Source organism: Pristiophorus japonicus, chromosome 4 (genome assembly GCF_044704955.1).
Source record: "Pristiophorus japonicus isolate sPriJap1 chromosome 4, sPriJap1.hap1, whole genome shotgun sequence".
In the NCBI taxonomy this organism is placed as follows: domain Eukaryota; kingdom Metazoa; phylum Chordata; class Chondrichthyes; family Pristiophoridae; genus Pristiophorus; species Pristiophorus japonicus.
This window is the reverse complement of record NC_091980.1, coordinates 9,804,054-9,821,167: the sequence shown is the minus strand read 5'-3', so window position 1 is coordinate 9,821,167 and position 17,114 is coordinate 9,804,054. Positions and strand designations below refer to the sequence as shown.

At 49.6% G+C, this 17,114-nt stretch overlaps 1 protein-coding gene across 1 annotated transcript in view; it reads left to right on the top strand.

Moving 5' to 3' along the window:
• The window catches only part of golga6l9 (golgin A6 family like 9), a 116,332-nt gene that overhangs the window by 51,477 nt on the left and 47,741 nt on the right, over window positions 1-17,114 (top strand). Inside the window, exon 7 of the mRNA XM_070877114.1 lies at window positions 14,035-14,191. Within this exon, the coding sequence (XP_070733215.1) occupies window positions 14,035-14,191 (157 nt within the window). The remainder of the gene's footprint in view (window positions 1-14,034; window positions 14,192-17,114) is intronic.

Here is a 17,114-nt window from a genome sequence, read left to right as displayed (position 1 = left end):
TCAGGAGCCCCAGGAACGAACGCAGCTCCGTCGTGTTACGGGGTCTGGGTGCTCTCTGGATCGCTTCCGTCTTGGACGCAGTAGGGCTGATCCCATCTGCTGCTACCCTCATCCCCAGGAATTCTACCTCTGGAGCTAGGAAGACGCACTTCGCCTTTTTCAGTCGCAGCCCTACCCAGTCCAGTCTGCGTAGCACCTCCTCCAGGTTGTGGAGGTGTTCTTCAGTATCGTAACCCGTGATGAGGATGTTGTCCTGAAAAACCACCATCCCTGGAATCGACTTGAGGAGGCTTTCCATTTTTCGTTGGAAGATCGCGGCGGCAGAGCGAATTCCGAACGGACATCTGTTGTACTCAAACAACCCCTTGTGTGTCGTGATGGTGGTCAGCTTCTTCGACTCACTCGCCAGCTCCTGGGTCATGTAAGCTGAGGTCAGGTCCAATTTTGAAAAAGGTGTGCCACCGGATAGCGTCGCAAAGAGGTCCTCCGCTCTCGGTAGCGGGTACTGGTCTTGGAGTGACACCCGATTGATGGTGGCCTTGTAATCGCCACATATCCTGACTGACCCATCCGCCTTGAGCACCGGCACAATCGGGCTCGCCCAGTCACTGAATTCGACTGACAAGATGATGCCTTCCCTCAGCAGGCGGCCCAATTCGCCTTCTATCTTTTCCCGCATCACGTATGGCACCGCCCTGGCCTTGTGGTGTACTGGCCTGGCGTCCGGGTTTATGTGACTCACTACCTTGGCCCCCATGAAAGTGCCAATGCCAGGTTGAAATAATGAGTCAAATTTGTCCAGGACCTGTGAGCATGATGCTTGCTCCACAGAGGAAATTGCATTGACATTGCCCCATTTCCAGTTCATGACAGCAAGCCAACTCCTCCCCAGTAGTGCGGGACCGTCCCCCGGGACAACCCAGAGAGGCAACCTGTTCTCCGAATCTTTGTGGGTCATGGCTACCGTGGCGCTGCCTGTGTGTATGTCTGTAGCTGTGCGTCAATCGGCGATAATTCTGGCCTACTGGCCTTAAACGCCCACAACTTTTCGAACTGTTTGATACCCATCAGGGACTGGCTGCCCCCCATGTCTAGCTCCATTAATACTGGGATGCCATTGAGAAGCACTTTCATCATTATTGGTGGCGTCCTGGTGTATGAACTGTATACATGCTCCACATGAACTCGCTGAACTTCAGCTTCCAGCGATTTCCCCCAGCGTTCATTTCTGCAATTTCTGCAGGTATTTTGCTCATCTCTGCAAACTCCAGCTGAGTGTGTGCCTCCACGCCTCCAACATGAGCTGCTGTTTGAAACAAAAGGTCCCTTGCCAGTCGATCGTCCCTGACTGCCCCTGTTATTGTCCTTGAGTGCGCCATTAACAGGTGTTGATGGCCCCATTACTGGCCGCATTGTCCCTTGCAATGGTGTGAATCGCCATTCAGCTTGCCATTGTCTCTGTCGAACTCCCGCTCTGGGTTCGGCTACATGTTGGGGCATGCCCAATTGCCCTTGTCTGCCTGGAGAACTGTGTGCTGCTTTAACAATATTGAATCTCTGTCCCAACCATTCCTTAACACAGTACCTCTCGTCTGTTCTGCTCGTGGCCATGCTCGCTTGGTTTAAATCCCAGTTTCTCGTCGCCATTGATACGTCCTTACTATACAGTATAAATGCACACGAGGCCCATGCTTGAGGGAAGGTCAGTCTGTGACCTGTCCTTTATTCCAGAGCACTCAAGTGATGGAAGTGGATGGAGCTTCCCCTTTTATCTCTGAAGGTCCAGGTTAGGAGTGTCTCCCACAAGTTCACCACCTAGTGGTTATTGTTCTCACAGTGCACAACTTAGGTCAGATTATACATAGGTTACAATGCTGGTTGAATATATGACACCCTTAACCTTAGAGTAGAATAGAATATCTACCAAATGCCTTTTGAAAGTCCATATATACAACATCTACTGCTGTACCCTCTTCAACCCTCTCTGTTACTTCATCAAAGAACTCAATCAGGTTAGTCGGACACGATTTTCCTGTAACAAGTCCATGTCGGCTGTCCCTTATTAACCCATGCTTCTCCAAGTGAGAGTTAATTTTATTCTTGACAATTTTCGCTGGTAGTTTCCCCATCACTGATGTTAGATGGGTAATTAATAACTGGAGTGAAAATGATTAGAGTGAAGAGGCCTGGAGTGGCTCAGATACAATGGGCCCAAATAGCCCCCTTCTGGGGAAAAGACGGGAAAGTGGAGTTGAGGTCGATGATCAGCCATGATCTTATTGAATGGCGGAGCACGCTCGAGGGGACAAATAGCCTGCTCCTATTTCTTATGTTCTTATGTTTCTTATTGTTAAAGATAATGGGGAATATCCGGTGGGAGGCCACTCCTGCTGTGAAGCCTCACTGAAACGGAGAGCGGATGGTAGAACAGATTTTAATCACAGGTTAGTCGGGAGGGCCATGGAATGAAAAAGAAAGACGGATGAGCAGCGCCAACGAGAAGGTAAGTTTTAAAACATTTCTCACTCGTCCACCTTGCCGTTAACCATCGCCCCGGTAATATCCGGCCGCCTGATCCCCGCTGTAGTGTATGGAGAAAGAGTCAGACTGAACACTGTGAGCTCAAAGTAAAGTGTGACCTTAGTCTTTTATTGCAGGTCTCCAGAGTGCCTCTCCAACCTGTGATGCCTCCTTAAATACCTGTGCTCCCAAGGGATTATGGGATCCTTTGGGACTCCAGGGGATGAGCCCTCTGGTGGCTGTACAGAGTAAATACAAGTCCACATATATAACAACACTCCCCCTCCCCGTCCCTCCCCCAAAGTCAACAGTGTAACTATTTACAATGTGAGTCAATCTGGGGCCCTTCTGGCCCTGGTTGATCGTCTCGGTGTGAAAGCTGGTGTTGTTGAATCATTTGTTGGGCCCTCGCTGGGCTGCTGTGCAGCTGGTCTTGCTGGGCTGCCTGGTGTGTTGGGCCCTGCAGGGCTGCTGTGGATGATGGGTTCTGCTTCGTGGTCAGCCGTGGTGCCGGTTGCCACTGGTGTGTGTGTTGGGGGATCAAAAAAGGTAGGATCCAAGGTGGGTTGTTCAGGATAGTCCGTGAATCTGAGTTTGATTTGGTCCAAGTGTTTCCGATGAATGAGTCCATTTGAAAGTTTGACCCGAAACACCCTGCTCCCCTCTTTGGCCACGACAGTGCCGGGAAGCCACTTGGGACCTTGTCCATAATTTAATACAAATACAGGATCATTGATTTCAATATCGCGAGACACATTTGCGCTATCATGGTATGCACTTTGTTGAAGCCGCCTGCTCTCTACCTGTTCATGTAGATCAGGGTGAACTAACGAGAGCCTTGTCTAAAGTGCTCTTTTCATGAGCAGTTCAACAAGTGGGATCCCAGTGAGTGAGTGGGGTCTCGTGCGGTAGCTGAGCAGGACTCGGGATAGGTGAGTCTGCAGTGAGCCTTCAGTTACCCACTTCAAGCCTTGCTTGATGATTTGCACTGCTCTCTCTGCCTGACCATTGGACGCTGGTTTAAACGGGGCAGATGTGACATGTTTGATCCTGTTACGGGTCATGAATTCGTTGAACTCAGTACTCGTAAAACATGGCTCACCAGGATATCGGGTAGGCCGTGTGTGGCAAACATGGCCCGCAGGCTTTCGGTAGTGGCAGCGGACATGCTAGCCGACATTATCTCACATTCAATCCACTTGGAGTACGCGTCTACAACTACAAGGAACATTTTACCCAAGAACGGGCCTGCATAGTCGACGTGTACCTGAGACCATGGTTTGGAGGGCTAAGACCATAAACTTAGCGGTGCCTCCCTGAGTACATTGCTTAACTGCGAGCATGTATTACATCTGTGAACGCAGGACTCTAAGTCCGCATCGATACCGGGCCACCACACATGGGATCTGGCTATCACTTTCATCATTACGATGCTTGGGTGGGTACTGTGGAGGTCATTGATGAAGATGTCTCTGCCCTTCTTGGGGACCATTACTCAATTGCATAGACATTTCATCTTTGCGCCGCTGGAACGGCTTTATCTCTTCCTGCATTTCCACTGGGACACTGGATCAGCTCCCGTTAAGCACACAGCTTTTGACTTGAGATAATAAGGGGTCCTGGCTTGTCCAGGTTTTGATCTGCCGGGCAGTGACGGGTGATTGCTTACTCACAAATGCTTCCATAACCATGGCTAGATCTGTGGGCTGCGCCATTTCCACCCCCGTGGTGAGCAATGGCAACCTACTGAGAGCATCGGCGCAGTTTTCTATGCCTGGCCTGTGGCAGATGGCATAGTTGTATGCGGACACCGTGAGCGCCCATCTCTGGATGCGGGCCGATGCATTGGTATTTATCCCTTTACTCTCGGAGAACAGGGATATAAGTGGCTTATGGTAAGTTTCCAAACGAATTTTAGCCCAAACAGGTATTGATGCATTTTCTTTACCTCATAGACACACGCTAACGCTTCTTTTTCAATCATGCTGTAGGCTCTCTCAGCCTTAGACAGACTCCTGGATGCATAAGCAACTGGTTGCAGTTTCCCGAAATCATTAGCTTGTTGCAATACACACCCGACGCCATATGACGACGCATCACATTCTAGTACCAAACGTACCAAATGGATCATACAACACAAGCAATTTGTTTGAGCATAACAATTTTCTCGCTTTTATAAAGGCATTTTCTTGGCTTTTCCCCCAAAACCCATTCGTCCCCTTTTCGTAGTAAGACATGTAGTGTTTCTAACAGTGTGCTGAGACCCGGTAAGAAGTTACCAAAGTAGTTCAGGAGTCACAGAAACGACCGCAGCTCCGTCACCTTCTGTGGCCTCGGTGCGTTCTCGATTACCTCTGTCTTCGCGTTGGTGGGCCTGATGCCATCCACCGCAATTCTCCTTCCCAGTAACTCCACTTCAGATACCAGGAAAACGCACTTTGAGCGTTTTAACCTGAGCCCCACACGGTTGAGTCGACTAAGAACCTCCTCCAGATTCTGCAGATGTTCGACTGTATTCCGACCTGTGACCAAGATTTCGTCCTGGAAGACCATGGTGTGTGGGACCGACTTCAGTAAGCTTTCCATGTTTCTCTGGAACATCACCGCCACTGATCGGATTCCAAACGGGCATCTGTTATAAACAAAAAGACCTTTGTGCGTGTTGATGCAGATGAGGGCCTTCGGTGATTCCTCCAGTTCCTGCGTCATGTAAGCTGAAGTCAGATCCAGCTTCGTGAACATCTTTCCTGCCGCCAGCATTGCAAAGAGGTCGTCGGCCTTTGGTAGTGGGTATTGGTCCTGCAGGGAGAAACGATTGATAGTTACGGTGCCATCTCCCTTGAGGACTGGGATGATAGGACAGGCCCACTCATTGAACTCGATCGGTGAAATGATAGAAACATAGAAATATCGAAAATATTCGGCCCTTCTAGCCTGCACCGCCATTCAATGAGTTCATGGCTGAACATGCAACTTCAGTACCCCATTCCTGCTTTCTCACCATACCCCTTGATCCCCCTAGTAGTAAGGACTACATCTAACTCCTTTTTGAATATATTTAGTGAATTGGCCTCAACAGCTTTCTGTGGTAGAGAATTCCACAGGTTCACCACTCTCTGGGTGAAGAAGTTTCTCCTCATCTCGGTCCTAAATGGCTTACCCCTTATCCTTAGACTGTGACCCCTGGTTCTGGACTTCCCCAACATTGGGAACATTCTTCCTGCATCTAACCTGTCTAAACCCATCAGAATTTTAAACGTTTCTATGAGGTCCCCTCTCATTCTTCTGAACTCCAGTGAATACAAGCTCAGTTGATCCAGTCTTTCTTGATAGGTCAGTCCCACCATTCCGGGAATCAGTCTGGTGAACCTTCGCTGCACTCCCTCAATAGCAAGAATGTCCTTCCTCAGGTTAGGAGACCAAAACTGTACACAATACTCCAGGTGTGGTCTCACCAATGCCTGTACAACTGTAGCAACACCTCCCTGCCCCTGTACTCAAATCCCCTCGCTATGAAGGCCAACATGCCATTTGCTTTCTTAACCGCCTGCTGTACCTGCATGCCAACCTTCAATGACTGATGTACCATGACACCCAGGTCTCGTTGCACCTCCCCTTTTCCTAATCTGTCACCATTCAGATAATAGTCTGTCTCTCTGTTTTTACCACCAAAGTGGATAACCTCACATTTATCCACATTATACTTCATCTGCCATGCATTTGCCCACTCACCTAACCTATCCAAGTCGCTCTGCAGCCTCATAGCATCCTCCTCGCAGCTCACACTGCCACCCAACTTAGTGTCATCCGCAAATTTGGAGATACTACATTTAATCCCCTCGTCTAAATCATTAATGTACAGTGTAAACAGCTGGGGCCCCAGCACAGAACCTTGCGGTACCCCACTAGTCACTGCCTGCCATTCTGAAAAGTACCCATTTACTCCTACTCTTTGCTTCCTGTCTGACAACCAGTTCTCAATCCACGTCAGCACACTACCCCCAATCCCATGTGCTTTAACTTTGCACATTAATCTCTTGTGTGGGACCTTGTCAAAAGCCTTCTGAAAGTCCAAATATACCACATCAACTTTTTCTCCTTTGTCCACTTTACTGGAAACATCCTCAAAAAATTCCAGAAGATTTGTCAAGCATGATTTCCCTTTCACAAATCTATGCTGACTTGGACCTATCATGTCACCATTTTCCAAATGCGCTGCTATGACATCCTTAATAATTGATTCCATCATTTTACCCACTACTGAGGTCAGGCTGACCGGTCTATAATTCCCTGTTTTCTCTCTCCCTCCTTTTTTAAAAAGTGGAGTTACATTGGCTACCCTCCACTCGATAGGAACTGATCCAGAGTCAATGGAATGTTGGAAAATGACTGTCAATGCATCCGCTATTTTCAAGGCCACCTCCTTAATACTCTGGGATGCAGTCCATCAGGCCCTGGGGATTTATCGGCCTTCAATCCCATCAATTTCCCCAACACAATTTCCCGACTAATAAAGATTTCCCTCAGTTCCTCCTCCTTACTACACCCTCTGACCCCTTTTATATCTGGAAGGTTGTTTGTGTCCTCCTTAGTGAATACCGAACCAAAGTACTTGTTCAATTGGTCTGCCATTTCTTTGTTCCCCGTTGTGACTTCCCCTGATTCTGACTGCAGGGGACCTACGTTTGTCTTTACTAACCTTTTTCTCTTTACATATCTGTAGAAACTTTTGCAATCCGCCTTAATGTTCCCTGCAAGCTTCTTCTCGTACTCTATTTTCCCTGCCCTAATCAAACCCTTTGTCCTCCTCTGCTGAGTTCTAAATTTCTCCCAGTCCCCGGGTTCACTGCTATTTCTGGCCAATTTGTATGCCACTTCCTTGGCTTTAATACTATCCCTGATTTCCCTAGATAGCCACGGTTGAGCCACCTTCCCTTTTTTATTTTTACGCCCGACAGGAATGTACAATTGTTGTAATTCATCCATGCGGTCTCTAAATGTCTGCCGTTGCCCATCCACAGTCAACCCCTTAAGTATCATTCGCCAATCTATCCTAGCCAATTCACGCCTCATACCTTCAATGTTACCAAAGAAGGGTCTGGACCATGGTCTCTAAATTAACTGTTTCATTCTCCATCCTAATGCAGAATTCCACCATATTATGGTCACTCTTCCCCAAGGGGCCTCGCACAATGAGATTGCTAATTAATCCTCTCTCATTACACAACACCCAGTCTAAGATGGCCTCCCCCCTAGTTGGTTCCTCGACATATTGGTCTAGAAAACCATCCCTTATGCACTCCAGGAAATCCTGCTCCACCGTATTGCTTCCAGTTTGGCTAGCCCAATCTATGTGCATATTAAAGTCACCCATTATAACTGCTGCACCTTTATTGCATGCACCCCTAATTTCCTGTTTGATGCTCTCCCCAACATCACTACTACTGTTTGGAGGTCTGTACACAACTCCCACTAACGTTTTTTGCCCTTTGGTGTTCTGCAGCTCTACCCATATAGATTCCACATCATCCAAGCTAATGTCTTTCCTAACTGTTGCATTAATCTCCTCTTTAACCAGCAATGCTACCCCACCTCCTTTTCCTTTTATTCTATCCTTCCTGAATGTTGAATACCCCTGGATGTTGAGTTCCCAGCCCTGATCATCCTGGAGCCACATCTCCATAATCCCAATCGCATCATATTTGTTAACAGCTATTTGCACAGTTAATTCATCCACCTTATTGCGGATACTCCATGCATTAAGACACAAAGCCTTCAGGCTTGTTTTTGTAACACCCTTTGTCCTTTTAGAATTTTGCTGTACAGTGGCCCTTTTTGTTCTTTGCCTTGGGTTTCTCTGCCCTCCACTTTTCCTCATCTCCTTTCTGTCTTTTGCTTTTGCCTCCTTTTTGTCTCCCTCTGTCTCCCTGCATTGGTTCCCATCCCCCTGCCATATTAGTTTAACTCCTCCCCAACAGCACTAGCAAACACACCCCCTAGGACATTTGTTCCGGTCCTGCCCAGGTGCAGACCGTCCGGTTTGTACTGGTCCCACCTCCCCCAGAACCGGTTCCAATGCCCCAGGAATTTGAATCCCTCCCTGCTGCACCACTGCTCAAGCCACGTATTAATCTGCGCTATCTTGCGATTCCTACTCTGACTAGCACGTAGCACTGGTAGCAATCCCGAGATTACTACTTTTGAGGTCCTACTTTTTAATTTAGCTCCTAGCTCCTTAAATTCGTTTCGTAGGACCTCATCCCTTTTTTTACCTATGTCGTTGGTACCAATGTGCACCACGACAACTGGCTGTTCCCCCTCCCTTTTTAGAATGTCCTGCAGCCGCTCCGAGACATCCTTGACCCTAGCACCAGGGAGGCAACATACCATCGTGGAGTCTCGGTTGCGGCCGCAGAAACGCCTATCTATTCCCCTTACAATTGAATCCCCTATCACTATCGCTCTCCCACTCTTTTTCCTGCCCTCCTGTGCAACAGAGCCAGCCATGGTGCCATGAACTTGGCTGCCGCCGCCCTCCCCTGATGAGTCATCCCCTTCAACAATACTCACAGCAGTGTATCTGTTTTGCAGGGGGATGACCACAGGGGACCCCTGCACTACCTTCCTTGCACTGCTCTTCCTGCTGGTCTTCCATTCCCTATCTGGCTGTGGACCCTTCACCTGCAGTAAAACTAACTCACTAAACGTGCCACTCACGTCATTCTCAGCATCATGGATGCTCCAGAGTGAATCCACCCTCAGCTCGAACTCCGCAACGCAGTCCGTCAGGAGCTGGAGGCGGATACACTTCCCGCATACGTCGTCATCAGGGACACTGGAGTCGTCCCTGAGTTCCCACATGGTACAGGAGGAGCATAACACATGACCGAGCTGTCCTGCCGTGACTTAACCCTTAGATAGGCAACAACAATGCTAAAGTTTACTCACTGTTATAGAAGAGAAAAAAGAATAACTACTCACCAATCACCAGCCAATCACTTACCCCCTTGGCTGTGATGTCACCTTTCTGTTTCTTTCTACTTCTTTTTTGCCTTCTCCCTGTAGCTGCATAAGTCACGCCTCTCGCTGCCGCTGGGCCTTTTATAGGCCTCTCGCCGATCCCGGACTCGTGCCTCACCAACTGCCCTCTCTTTGCAGCTGGTCTAGCTCGATCTCACCATGTATGGTACTGCTCTCGCCTTGTGATGGATGGGTCGCGCCCCCAGAATTAAGTGGATCTGCACTTTTGCTTTTGGAATTTCCCGATGCCTGGTTCGATCAGCGAAGAAATTTGTTTAAGACCTGGACAGACGAAGTGTTGTCAGCGGGCGATTGCGCTCGGTCGTCGTCCCAGTTCCAGCGTATCTTTCCCAGCCAGCTCCTGCCGAGCAGCGTGGGACCATCGCCCGGTACCACCCAGAGTGGTAGCTTGTGCACCGCTCCATCGCAGGAGACCTTTACGGGAGCACTGCCGATTACAGGAATCAGTTCTTTCGTGTAAGTTCTTAGTTTCGTGCGAACTGGAGTTAAGACTGGCCTTGAGGCCTTGTTGCACCACAACCTTTTGAAAGTCTTTTTGCCCATGTCCAGCTCCATTGACACCGGGAGTCCATTTAGTTCAACATTCAGCATTATCGGGGGACAATTCGTGGTGAATGTGTGCACCCTATGTACCTCTGCCTCCTCGATCTGAGGCTCTAGTTCGTCGTGATCCTCCGTGGATCTGTCCTCCTCTGCAACATGGTGGTTTGCAGGTTTAACAGGATTTGCAGCTCGCCTGCACACTCGTTGGAGGTGTCCCATTGTTCCACAGCCCTTGCAAATGTATCCTTTGAATCGGCATGAATGGAAACGATGATCACCCTCGCAGCGCCAACAAGTTGTTAATGGCCTTGCATTCATCACCCTTGATGGTGGACTCTGAGACATCCGCGGACGTGTAGCTGCAGGTATGTGTGACCTGCCCTGTACGTTACAATTCGAAAACAACTTCACTTTGTTCACAGTACTTGTGGCAGCACTTGTGTGCTGAGAAATTTGCTTCCTATTGTCACTGGTGGCAATGAACGCCAGGGCTATCGCTATGGCCTCAAGGTTGGGGTCTCTACAGTCAAAAGTTTGTGAAGTATGGTTTCATGGCCAATGCCAAGGATGAAAAAGTCTCTGAGCATGTGCTCCAAATGTCCTTCAAATTCGCAATGTCCTGCAAGGCGTCTTAGCTCGGTGACATAACTCGCCACTTCCTGGCCTTCAGACCTTTTGTAGGTGTAGATGATACCTCGCCATCAGAACGCTTTCCTTCGGGTTCAAATGCTCTCGGACCAGTGTGCACAAATCGTCGTACGATTTCTCCGTGGGTTTCGCTGGAGTGAACAGATTCTTCATGAGGCCATACGTTGGTGCTCCACAGACAGTGAGGAGGATCGCTCTACATTTGTCAGTGCTCTCTTCCCCATCTAGCTCGTTGGCCACGAAGTATTGGTCGAGTCGCTCCACAAAAGTTTCCCAATCATCTCCCTCTGAGAATTTCTCCAGGATGCCCACTATTCTCTGCATATTTGGGTTCGCTATCTGTATCTCGTCGCCAGTTGTAGTGTATGGAGAAAAAGTCAGACTGAACACTGTGAGCTCAAAGTAAAGTGTGACCTTAGTCTTTTATTGCAGGCCTCCAGAGTACCTCTCCAAGCTGTGAAGCCTCCTTAAATACCTGTGCTCCCAAGGGATTATGGGATCCCTTGGGACTCCAGGGGATGAGCCCTCTGGTGGCTGTACAGAGTAAATACAAGTCCACATATATAACACCTGCCTCCTGCCGCTGTTGGTGTTTTCGCACAGCGCTGCTGCCGGGGACGGAAGTCAAATTCGGGTCCAGGGCGCCAACGGGGCGATGTGCGCAGTGATGATATCACGATCTCTAGGCGCAGGAGATCGGGGCGCAACACTGTAGCGCCGCCACTAAACACCCTCCCAATGAGGCGGGAGTAATTAACTGCACCGTGTCCTGTCGCATTTGCGCCTCCGGGGCCGTTAATGGAAGGCACAAATTAGTTGAATTTCTAGCCCTTTAAATATTTTAAAATATATTTACTTTACCAGGACACTAACTCGTGTGCACCAGTTGGTTCAGTATAGTTTCATTTTCAGTGAATTAGAGTCAGGTTACTCATCATCATCATAGGCAGTCCCTCGGAATCGAGGAAGACTTGCTTCCACTCTTAGCATGAGTTCTTAGGTGGCTGAACAGTCCAATACGAGAACCACAGTCCCTGTCACAGGTGGGACAGACAGTGGTTGAGGGTAAGGGAGGGTTTGCCGCACGCTCCTTCCGCTGCCTGCTCTTGGTTTCTGCATGCTCTCGGCGATGAGACTCGAGGTGCTCAGCACCCTCCCAGATGAACTTCCTCCCTTTAGGCCAGTCTTTGGCCAGGGACTCCCAGGTGTCAGTGGGGATGTCGCACTTTATCAGGTAGGCTTTGAGGGTGTCCTTGTAACGTTTCCTCTGCCCACCTTTGGCTCGTTTGTCATGAAGGGGTTCCGAGTAGAGCGCTTGCTTTGGGAGTCTCGTGTCTGGCAAGCGGACAATGTGGCCCGCCCAGCGGAGCTGATCGAGTGTGGTCAGTGTTTCGATGCTGGGGATGTTGGCCTGGTCGAGGACACTAATGTTGGTGCGTCTGTCTTCCCAGGGGATTTGTAGGATCTTGCGGAGACATCGTTGGTGGTATTTCTCCAGCGACTTGAGGTGTCTACTGTACATGGTCCATGTCTCTGAGCCATACAGAGGGCAGGTATTACTACAGCTCTATAGACCATGAGCTTGGTGACAGTTTTGAGGGACTGGTCTTCAAAAACTCTTTTCCTCAGGTGGCCGAAAGCTGCACTGGCGCACTGGAGGCCAGTATTGGATCTCGTCGTCAATGCCTGCTCTTGTTGATAGGAGGCTCCCGAGGTAAGGGAAGTGGTCCGCGTTGTCCAGGACCGCGCCGTGGATCTTGATGTCTGGGGGGCAGTGCTGTGCGGTGGGGACAGGCTGGTGGAGGACCTTTGTCTTACTGATGTTTAGCGTAAGGCCCATGGTTTCGTACCCCTCAGTAAGTACGTCGACTATATCCTGGAGTTCAGGCTCTGTGTGTGCACAGATGCAGGCGTCGTCCGTGTACTGTAGCTCGACGACAGAAGTTGGGGTGGTCTTGGACCTGGCCTGGAGACGGCGAAGGTTGAACAGGTTGAACACTCACAGGTGATGGATTAACGCATTTATTGAAAAGGCTTGTTTTTCTTGTGATAAACCCATTTTCAGCTGTGTTAATAAAAACCGCAGCAGGTTAGCTCCGATATTCCCTGCGAGCTGCGCGGCCGCTAATGCTCGCCCGAGTGTTCCACTGTGTGTGCGGCCCCTTCATGGTGCGAAACCTAACATTGAACAAGCCGGTCCCGTGAGAGCTGGACGGCCGCGCGGCTTACAGGGAACGCTGGCAGCCACGCGGCGACGCAGTGCTCCGGGGGTCGCGTGCAGCCCGTGAGCCGGCTTTCAACTTGGAAAAAAAACACGCGCATGTGCGGGTTCATGAATGGCCCGCACAGCTGAAAGAGAAAGTATGGGGAGTATTGGTTAACATGCTTACATATATCCAGGGATTTTTTTTACTGCAAGGGGAACAAATAACCAATCTTGTTCCATTACGCTCTCCAATCACATGGAAGATTTTACCTTTGTGATTATGCAAATGAGTGTGGGCGGAAACCTGCCACGATAAACTTCTCTCGGAGAAATAGCGCAATTTCGAGCGTACAGTTTTGGTTTCCATATTTACGAAAGGATATACTTGCTTCGGAGGCAGCTCAGAGAAGGTTCACTCGGTTAATTCCAGAGATGAGGGGGTTGACTTATGAGGAAAGGTTGAGTAGGTTGGGCCTCTACTCATTGGAATTCAGAAGAATGAGAGGTGATCTTATCGAAACGTATAAGATTATGAGGGGGCTTGACAAGGTGGATGCAGAGAGGATGTTTCCACTGATGGGGGAGACTAGAACTAGGGGGCATGGTCTTAGAATAAGGAACCGCCCGTTTAAAACTGAGATGAGGAGAAATTTCTTCTTTCAGAGGGTTGTAAATCTGTGGAATTCGCTGCCTCAGAGAAGCTGGGACATTGACTAAATTTAAGACAGAGATAGACAGTTTCTTAAACGATAAGGGGATAAGGGGTTATGGGGAGCGGGCAGGGAAGTGGACCTGAGTCCATGATCAGATCAGCCATGATCGTATTAAATGGCGGAGCAGGCTCGAGGGGCCGAATGGTTGACTCCTGCTCCTATTTCTTATGTTCTAACTTGCGCCCAGATTGCGGAAACTCTACCCCACATATGATCAGGGAATCAAGGGTTATGGGGAGCGGGCAGGGAAGTGGAGTTGAGGCCAGGATCAGATCAGCCATGATCTTATTGAACGGAGGCTCGAGGGGCCAAATGGCCAACTCCTGCTCCTATTTCTTATGTTCTTGTATCTTTGCCTCACAGGGTTTACTGGAGTCGGTCCCAGAGGCTGTCTCGTCACGGAGTGAGGAAACCCCTTCGCAGACTCAGCGCGGTCTGGCTCAGGAATACAGCCGCAAAAAGCAAGAGGTCGGGCGGATTAAGGAGGAGCTGAAGGAGCAGGTGGCGGAATACCTCAAAGGTGAGGGGAAAACACTCGGCAGCCCTCAGGGAGTTTAATTATACAGAATCACATCGAATGTACGGCACAGAAACAGGCCATTCGGCCCAACGGGTCTGTGCCGGTGTTAATATTCCACCCCAGCCCCTCCCCCCCCCACTTCATCTCACCCCGTCAGCATACCCTTCTCTTCCTTTCTCCCTCGTGTGTTTATCCAGCTGCCCCTTAAATGCTTATACGCCATTCACCTCAAGCACACATACTTGAAGGGGAAACAGGAAACAGTTGCAAGGCTATGGGGAAAGGGCAGGGGAGTGGGATTAATTGGATAGCTGTTTCAAAGAGCCACCACAGGCACAATGGGTTGAATCTAGTCACAAAGGGCATCAAGGGGTATGGGGAGAAAGCAGGAATATGGTGTTGAGATAGCGGATCAGCCATGATCGTATTGGATGGCGGTGCAGACTCGAAGGGCCGAATGGCCTAGTCCTGCTCTTATTTTCTATGTTTCTCAGGCCCTCTCCTGAATCACTCTATGTGCTAGCAAGTTCCACATTCGCAGCACGCTCTGAGTAAAGGAGTTTCGCCTGACTGCCTTATTGGAGTTTATTGGTGACGATCTTATATTGACGGCCCCTAGTTTTGACAAGTGTTTAACCCACTAAGCTCCCTAGTCCTCTGTAGGTTCCATCTTATTTTGATCTCGCAAACTCCTGTTTGCGATATTATCATCAGAATGCATAACGACATTCCTTTTCTCCACTACTTTCATCATTTTATTTCTTACTTCCTTCTCGGGCGGTGGGCATCGCTGATAAGGCCGGCATTTATTACCCATCCCTAATTGCCCCTTGAGAAGGTGGTGGTGAGCCGCCTTCTTGAACCGCTGCAGTCCGTGTGGTGAAGGTGCTCCCACAGTGCTGTTAGGGAGGGAGTTCCAGGATTGTGACCCAGCGACGATGAAGGAACGGCCGATATATTTCCAAGTCGGGATGGTGTGTGACTTGGAGGGGAACTTGGAGGTGGTGGTGTTCCCATGCGCCTGCTGCCCTTGTCCTTCTAGGTGGTAGAGGTCGTGGGTTTGGGAAGCGTTAATCAAGGTAAAGCAAGTAGATTAAACGCTTGCCTCATTATAATAGTGAACACAGGGAATATTGCAACAAAGGGTCAAGTATTCAAAGGCTAATATCACAATACTAATGCCTAAGTACTAACGTCCCTGTACGATGAGCCCAGTATCGATGTCACCAATGATGGGCTAGCTGAGCAGCTAATTTGGCACAAACTCAAGCTCAGACCCGGGACCCTACTAGTCTATCACGGTTATAGACTACACCATCCATAAAACTTAGCTCATCCAAAACTCTGCTGCCCCATGTTCTAACTCACATCAAGTCCCATTCACCCATCACCCCCTGTGCTCGCTGCCCCGAGTCCTAACTCGTACCAAGTCCCGCTCACCCATCACCCCCTGTGCTCGCTGCCCCGTGTTCCAACTCACACCCAGTCCCGCTCACCCACCACCCACTGTGCTCCCTGCCCCGTGTCCTAACTCGCACCAAGTCCCGCTCACCCATCACCCCCTGTGCTCGCTGCCCCGTGTCCTAACTCGCACTGAGTCCCGCTCACCCATCACCCCCTGTGCTCGCTGCCCCATGTCCTAACTCGCACTGCGTCCCGCTCACCCATTACCCCCTGTGCTCGCTGCCCCGTGTCCTAACTCGCACCGTGTCCCGCTCACCCATCACCCCCTGTGCTCGCTGACCTACATTTGCTCGCGATCCGGCAACGCCTCAATTTTTAAAATTCTCATCCTTGTTTTTCAAATCCCGCCGTGGCCTCACCCCTCCCTATCTCTGTATCCTCCAGCCCCACAACCTCCCAAGATCTCTGCCCTCCTCTAATTCTGCCCTTCTGAGCATCCCTGATTATAATCGCTCAACCATCGGTGGCCGTGCCTTCAGCTGCCTGGGCCCCAAGCTCTGGAACTCCCTCCCTAAACCTCTCCGCCTCTCTATTTCCCTCTAGACCCTGCTTAAAACCTACCTCTTTGACCAAGCTTTTGGTCATCTGCCCTAATATCACCTAGGTGGCACAGTGTCAAACTTTGTTTGATAATTGCTCCTGTGAAGCGATTTGGGGTGTTCCTCCATGTTAAAGGTACTAGACAAATGTAAAGTTGTTTTTTTTAATTCATTAGTTCACGGGATGTGGACGTCGTTGGCAAGGCTGGCATTTATTGCCCATCCCTAATTGCCCCTTGAGAAGGTGGTAAACTCCTGCAGTCCGTGTGGTGAAGGTGCTCCCACAGTACTGTTAGGGAGGGGGTGCGTGCCAAGATTTTGACCCAGCGATGAGAAAGGAACGGCGATATATTTCCAAGTCAGGATGGTGTGTGACTTGGAGGGGAACTTGCAGGCGATGGTGTTGCCATGAACTGCTGCCCTTGTCCTTCTGGGTGGTCGAGGGGTTTGCCCTCGAGGTGGTGGTGATGGTGAGCTGCCTTCTTGAACCGCTGCAGTCCATGTGGTGAGGGTGTTCCCACAGTGCTGACTTTGTCGTAGCAGTCTGGTACAACTGAGTGACTTGCTGGGCCATTTCAGACTCAACCACATTGCTGTGGGTCTGGAGTCACATATAGGCCCAGACTGGGTAAGGATGGCAGATTTCCTTCCCTGAAGGACATTAGTGAACCTGTTGGGCTTTTACGACAATCTGGTAGTTTCTGTATCACCATTACTGACACGAGCTTTATATTCCAGATTTATTTAATTAACTGAATTTAAATTTCCCAGCTGCCATGGTGGGATTGGAACTCATGTCCCTGAATTATTAGTCCAGGCCTCTGGATTACTGGTTCAGTAACATAACCACTATGCTACTGTACCATACCCATGGTGTTGATATATTGGCTCAGAGACAGGAAGCAAAGGGTAATGGTTGA